We start from the raw sequence: 7893 nt of genomic DNA on the forward strand, positions 1-7893 counted from the left end.
GTTTCCAGTGAAAATTGCATGTGAGATGAGAATCACCTAAGGATAGTCGCATAGTGTGAGGCATAAATTTGGAAATGTTATGTTTTTCACACGGCCGTGGCGTGCTCACGAGTTGGAAAACCATCTTTTCTGTACACCGGAACAGAAACCAAAAAATGTTGTTTATCAAGCTGCGTTACAATGAAAAAAAAAAACAAAAATTAAATGATAAATTTAACTTTCTTTACATTTCAAAACACATAATTTCATGCAGTACAACGGCTGCGGAGTCAGCTGTATAGTTATAATTAGAGAGCTCATGGGCTTCCTTCTGAATACTGTTAACGAGTTAATACCAGTGGATCGATTCGTACAGCTTCTATTGAAAGTTAGCATGGGAAACCCAAGTAATGATGGTGCATGTGAACAATAAGGTTCTCTCATTTTTTTCAGGACTGTATCGACAGTAATTCATGATTAAGTCTCTAAGGCTTACGGCTAGGGCCGTCTGCTATAAACGGATCCAATATTAAAGCTAAGTTCTACGAACGTAAAACTTTTAGAACCATAAACAGTCGTTAAAACCTCATTCCAATTAACACAACCTTACAGATGACATAACTGAACCGCTTTGTAATATCGGACAAAGCTTTAAACCAACATAATTTAATAAAAGAAATATTTTAGTCCCCATCAAAAGCCGAAGTGACAAGAATTTTATCACAGACGTTAATTCACAATGTTGCTGCTTAAAGATGCCTTTGAGTGCATTTGAAATTACCACAGTCTAATTAAGTTGTATGCGTGGCATGAGTAAGAATATCTATAAAAGAGAGTTTACTTTATTTTATGAAGGAAGACAGACACATTAAAGAAAGCCAGTGAAAAACACTGAGTGGAGGTTGTGATAAGAGGGCAATACGTTGTCTTTACTAAGTGCATACATATTTACAAACTTGGCACAGTGAACATTAGGGGTGATTTACATTGTCGCGAATAATATATTTGAAACAGAAAGCGAGAAAAATCGGATCTACTAGATTTGGGAACCTCGTAAGCGGCGACTACGTCAATAAAGAAGGAGAAGACTAGATTTGGGAGGTTCCATTACAATTTGGTACTTTGAGATCTCGGTATATCCGAGTTGTTGCGCAGTGCACTTCAGACGTGTGATTCCTTGACAAGAAAAGAACAGGTAAAGTTCGAATATGCAGCCTGACGAAGTGACTTGGCAGAAACCAACCGAGGTCCAGTGCTCTATTGGGAGCTGCAGGAAATGAAGATATAAGTCACATGACAAATATTTTTCTGCAAAAGGCCACATCCCTAATATGCTTACTTGCGTACATTCATAGATATATGAAAAAAAGCTCTAGTGAAGTGATTCAAATAGAAATGTGATACTAGAAGGTCATACAATGAATGTACGAGGAGCTGCTAGGAGGTATCTAAGTGGATGCTGCAGGCGAAGGCGTTGAATAAATTTCACTTGCGTAAAAGAAAACAGACAAATCACAAAGTGATGAGTATTGAGGCGAGTTACGTGGAATGGCAAGTGATGCGAAAGCAATCAGGCAATCATGGGATGTGGAGAGCAGTTACTCATATTACCTTATTGCCAAGGAAGAGATGCTGTGAACATACGAACACAAATATAAATATATATGTGCTTTATACATAAATACTTCATTATAGGGTGAGCCTAAAAAAAACAAGTTTTTATTATTTATTGATTTTGAGGCATTACTTTTTTAAAAAATAAATGAAAAATTGCAAAACTTATTGAAAATCTTGGAGTTGAATCAAACCTCAAACTCCTCATTTTCATTCTTCTGTGCGACAGAGTGATTGAAATTCTCCAAGGTGGAGTTCCCGTTCCGTACTGCACCGTGTTCGAGTTGCTACATGAGTATCTCGGCAGGCAGTGGTCTTGCCATCAACTCAAATAAAAGATGGTTTTATTTACTAGAATATACAAGATCTCGGTGGCACCGCTGCCGCAAATGGAAGACACCCGTCTGCAATCGGCGAATATAGTGAAATATCTATGGCACATCCTGGCAAACAGGCATCGCTTACCTTATAGTTCCTGCTGTAGAGGAGCAATTGACAAAAGGTGGGGTTTCTCACCGAATGTGGTCCTCTGGCTCTACGACTCCATAGTCAAGCCTATTATCTTCTATGGAGTCTTTATGTGGTGGAGACCACTGGAAAAGATCACACTTGCAAAGAAACTTGAAAGCATTCAACTGGCGGCGCTCGTCAACATAAGTGGTGCACTAAGGTCCACTCCAACCATGGTAATTAACGCCATTTTGCACATAGTGTCCGTAGATGTAGTCGGAAGGTGTATGGCTGCGAAAGTTGCTATTAGACTCAGAGAATCTGGGTCCTTAAAAGAAAACGTGTCTGAACGTGTCTTTGACTTCATACCAAATCACTTGAATCATGGAGTGCCAAAACAAACTGGCGGCTCCTTCTGTGCCCATATATCCCGGTGAGGGAGTTGTGGGTGGAAAGAAGCCGCTGGACGAGAGACGCAGTGAGCTTCTTTACGGATGGATCAAAGCTTGCGGGGAACGTTGGTGGAGGGATTTACTGTCAGCAGCTCTCTATCAACTCCAGTTTCAGATTTTCTGACTATTGCAGCCGAGGTTGCAGCTATTAAAGTAGTAGATTTACTGCTCCGGAGTGCAGCCGCCTTTAGCGGAGTAACCACTCAGATAGCAGAGCGGCGATACTAGACTTGAACTCAATAACAGTGCGTTCAGGATTGGTCAAGGAGTGCCTAATCTCGCTATCAATCGCATCGACTGTTTTTGCGATAAGACTAGTATGAGTGCCAGGCCATAGCGGAATCGCAGGAAATTGCAAAGCTGATGAGCTAGCAAGGAAAGGCACCCTAGAACCGCTATCGGTAGAATGGGAGCGGGTCGGTGCTCCAGTATCCTCTTATGCTCCACTACTAGATAGCTGGACTTCGTAGAAACTTGGCCAGCGTTGCGCTATCCTTGATACATGTGAAGTCACAAAACCTTTTGGCCCAAGATCGATCGCAAGAAATCTAGTGATCTCTTTGCCTTCAATAATGCTAATCTCTCCCTAGGGAGGTCAAGACCTAGACACTTGGGAGCGCATATCTTTAGACATCCACCGAACTGGCGAAAATGGAAATTTGTATTGGTAACTAAGCATTCTGCTAATTTATAAGTTCGAACACAAGAGTTCTTATTTCTAAGGCTTCACAAAGGACTACATATAACAGTCCACGTGCTATCTCTTTAAATCAGCCATCTAACCTAAACGTAAATGGAAAATCAAAAATCACAATGTGCCATCTGTTAATGTTATTATTAAGAACTCAAACCTTATCAGAATCTTTTTACAACCTGAACTGGGTTTATTGAGATTGCCGCGAAGTTTGTTACATATATGTAGAAAGAAACGTTGGAGGCTCTATAAGGTATGTATCTATATATAGAATCAGCGTGAAGAACTGAGTCGATTTAGTCATATCCATCAGTCCCTTCGTCTGTCCCGCCATCCGTCTGTATAAATGCGAACCAGTCCCTTCGGTTTTGAGATATCGATCTGCAATTATGCATACGTTCTTTTCTCTCCAAGAAGCTGCTAATTTGTCAGAACCGTCCTCTTCGGATAACTACAGCATATAGCTGTCGTAAGAGCTGACCGATCAAACTCAATTCCTTGTATTAACAATTTTTTGAAGATATATCTTTACGAAATTTGGTAGGGGTTATTTTCCTATTTTAATCTCCGAAGAAATTGTTTAGATCGGCCCAATACAGCGTATAGCTGCCATAAAAAGCGACCGATCAAATTAAAGTTAAAATATGGGAAGCTTTTTTAATAGAGAAGCTATCTTCACGAAATTTTACACGAATTATTTCCCAAAGTAAGACTGTCATCTCCGAACAAATGGTTCAGATCGGCCTACTATAGTTTATAGCTGCCATACAAACTGAGTGATCAACATCAATTCTCGGTATGAACATCTTTTTTTTATAGAAGATATTTTCACGAAATTTGGCACAGATTTTTTACCAAGGTAATAGTACTTGTATTTGAAGAAATTATTCAGATCGGAAGACTATAGGATATAGCTACCATACAAACTGACCGAACAAAAGCAAGTTCTTGTATATAAACTGTTTTTATTTGTGAAAAATCTTATAGTTTCTAATACATTTCTAGCTTTTTGTCATTTCGGAAAAAAAATTCACGAACTCTAAGTGGAAATATGTTTTTTGGTCCACCCTAATATATAAATAATACATGAGAAACAATATTCGCCTACACTTAAACTTTTTTTTGGTTATTTTAATGTTGCTGAGTGCTTTTATTTAAAAATTTCTATTAAAACAGGTATCCATGTCAATATGCGCGTGAAGCTGTATGAGAAACGTGGGTGTGCTGTGTATGTGTGTGTATAACGCAACTTCTGCTAAATTAGATCAAATTTAATTAACTACCAATTTGGCGTGTACATAGCGGCATAGAAAAATGAGAGTGATATGCGTGTGTGTGAGAGGGTGTGCGTTGTATTGTGGAAGTTTTCGACTTCCCATACACACTCATGATACTGAAACTCACCCCGCCGTCGCAATTACATTTTAATTAAGCGCGAACGCGCGTCACTTACCACAAACAGGATGTTGCGGTGGAGGCCACACCGCCGCCATTAGCATCCTTCGACACGCAGCGCCCGAAACATGAGCCCATTGTTGTCGGCGTGTGGAGCGTTTGCGGCCAATGGGATTTTCCAGCAACCAGCCGCAATGAATTGGCTAACGGTAAATGCGTTTGTGCGGGCTTGGGACTAACTTTCGCCTTGCCAACACAGCAACGTTGTAGCAATACCGTTAAGGCTACACCAACAGCAACAAACACGTGGTAAAGCTGGATCAAAGTGAAGCGTATGGCTGTCAGGTGCGCGCGGGCGCTAGTTCCTGCTCCGCGGCTGTAATTGCAAGCGCAAACGTTTACAGCCACCAGTGCCAGCTGTGCTTGTGTGCTGCACTTGCACTGGCGTTGCACAGATTTCACCTCCGTTGGGCGCTGTGGTCCTCCACACGCATACGCTGAGCTTGTCGGGCGACACACAGCTGACGCGCTGTTGTGGCTGCTGTGCGCTTTTGTTGCTGGCTTAAGCGCTAAACTTAGTGCAGTTGTTATTGCTGTTGTTGCTGGTGTTGTTGTACGGTTTATGGCTGCGTTCGTTGGCTGTGTTGCACTTAATTTGCCGTTATTATCTTTTATGTAAGCGCTGTGTGCCTTAACTTTGCGACGTACAGAGCAGCAAACACGGAGCCGCTGCCAACAGGCATCCATTTGCATGGGAATGTGTGCAGTTTTCCCAGCTGCCGGATGTCTTTAGCAGGAAATCTATATATTTTGATGGCGAACTTTGCTTTAGACATTAGTGCACTTATTAGTTTTTGTTAGTGTAATTTGTAGTTGCTACTTCCGCCTTTGTTATTGTTATAACAGTTGTGCTAATGTTTCTGTTCTTGTTGTTGTTGCTGGTGTTACATGAACTTGTCTCGTTGCCGTCGATATGCTTTGGTTTTGTTGTTTCAGTTACTGCGTCGGCATTGGTTCAGGTCAAGGATTTCGTGGTGGTTCAATGTTGTTAAGCGCCGCAAAGTATGCATCAAGTATTGCATATGTTTAGGGAAAAGAAGTTTTCAGGCGTTGTTTGTTAACTTTTTGCCATTTTCATAGCACTTTTAGCAAATTGCTTTACATATTAACACAAACACTTAGACACACATTATTGTGGTGGCACAACAAAGCTTGAGCCAAACACTGAAAGCACTGGGAATTAACGCTAATCAATGTCGCTGCCTGCCATTTTCACTGCCTACTTTTGTGCGCGCACTAAGCAGACGTGTGCTTTCAATAATATTTTTCTTAAGGTTATTCACTTCTGCCCCTTTGCTTACTTCTATTTTTTTTCTATTTCACACAAAAAAGTCTTTAGTTCACTTCTTTCCCAAAGGCATATGAGTAATTTTTAATCACTCGCCATTTTCGCCATTGTTATTTTGTTCGCTTGTCACGAGCGTGCCACATTCGCTGCCAGCACAAAGCAGCTTTAGCCACAAATCAACCTGAACATGGTCAAAAGACAAAGGAAAAGCGAGTCGAACAAAAAAAAAACAACCGCAAACACCCGCACGTCCGCGTAATAAAGTAAGTGAAAGAATGGAAATAGAGAGCGCGTCAAAGTGTTCGCCGTCGTTCGTGTTGACGTTGTACAGCAACAGTGACTTCTGTTGGTGTTATCTGCGGCCCTTGTCTTGCTTTGAGTGCGTCACGTCACTGCATGACACCGACACCAATGCCACAACTCTCACAACTGTCGTCGTACGCTGTGAAGCGCTCGGCTGCAAGCGCCCGCAAGCGTGTAAAAGTTCAAAACATAGTGCAAACAAACAAAGGCGCTCGGTGGCCTAATGAAGGTATGTAAAGTTGTACTGATTTCAAAGAACTCGCTTACTTTTTTCGTGTCATAATTTTGACTTTTACGTATTTGCTGAGCTTTTTTATTGTTGTAATTGTTCGCCTGCAGTCCTTGTTGTTTGTATATGTGCGCTCTTTGGGAGTGCATCAGCTGTTCAGCTGTCAAAATCATAATGTTGTTGCTCCCTGAGGTGGCGTTGAGCTTTTACTACGTATAACTGTTATGTGAGTGAGTTGAAAGTGTGAAGCTCACTCTCCTTTAATTTTGCCTTTAAGCGCTTTGTTGTAACTCTCACGACCATGTAACTTTAACTCAGAAAAGTAAATTTAAAGGGCGTGAACTTAAAGTTCAATTGCTTTCTAGAGTTAAAGGTTAAAACGACATAAACTTAAAGTTCAATTGCTTTCTAGAGGTACAGGTTGTGACCTTAACTCAGAAAAGTAGCTTAGAGCGGCCTGAACTTAAAGTTCGAGTGCTTTCTAGGGTTAAAGGTTGTGATTTTAACTCAGAAAAGTTACTTAAAATGGCATGAACTTAAACTTCAAATGCTTTCTAAAGTTAAAGGTTTGTGACCTTAACTCAGCAAAGTAACTCGAAGCGGCATAAAGTTAAAGTTCAAAAATTTTCTACAGTTAAAGGTTGATGTACTTATTAAAAGTGGAAAAGGGAAGCTTCTGATTTGGGAAACCCCTTCCACCAACCAGCTTAACACTTGTATATAAATAAGTTTGAAGTTATTGCAAGTGTTCCTCAAATTGCGGTAAAGAAAAGTTTAGTGAAGGTTTGGAACTTACAAAGGATAGAGCAAACTACAAACAAATATTTAGTATCTCCAACATCAAAGAGTTTAATAACCATAGTGTTTGGTTTAAGACTGTTGTAAAACCTTTGTGTCTCCAAAATAATAAAAACTCAGCATTATATGTTCTTTCATCCTCTTTTAAACGCACTTAACTTCATGTAAATCGGATGAGAGACTTTAAAAGAGACTTTGTTGTATTGAGTCTAATGTAGCCTATTTTGAATAAATAATAACTTGCAACGATAATGTAATTTAATTTTATTCGATACCCAAAAGTTTCGGTTATTTCTAGGACACACCTTATATGTATATACATAAGTACATATCGTCACCGAAATGTAAAATAACGTAACATAGATTTTCATAAGTTAACATTCGAAGGAAAAACATTATACAAGAAACCACTCATATTGAAACAAAATTTGAGTTTTGGCTGTAAAATGGTTATTATATCTGACAGCGATTTTCGATTATGTTTGATGAAACGCTGTTTTGCATTTTGGGTGACGATATATGTATATATTTTTTTGATTATAAAATAACAGGTCATTTGAAAAGTCCCTACCCTGACACAGAGATCGAAATATTAGAATTAAATCCATACATATGATTTTTAGTTATCCCT

General features: G+C 39.8%; 1 protein-coding gene across 1 annotated transcript in view; it reads right to left on the bottom strand.

Annotated features, from left to right (window-relative positions):
• The window catches only part of LOC126752150 (uncharacterized), a 15185-nt gene extending 8833 nt beyond the window's left edge, over nt 1–6352 (bottom strand). The window contains exon 1 of the mRNA XM_050462750.1: nt 4643–6352. Within this exon, the coding sequence (XP_050318707.1) occupies nt 4643–5337 (695 nt within the window). The 5' untranslated portion in view covers nt 5338–6352. The remainder of the gene's footprint in view (nt 1–4642) is intronic.
• Nucleotides 6353–7893: the final 1541 nt, after the last annotated feature.

Source organism: Bactrocera neohumeralis, chromosome 3 (assembly GCF_024586455.1).
Source record: "Bactrocera neohumeralis isolate Rockhampton chromosome 3, APGP_CSIRO_Bneo_wtdbg2-racon-allhic-juicebox.fasta_v2, whole genome shotgun sequence".
Classification (NCBI taxonomy): Eukaryota; Metazoa; Arthropoda; class Insecta; order Diptera; family Tephritidae; genus Bactrocera; species Bactrocera neohumeralis.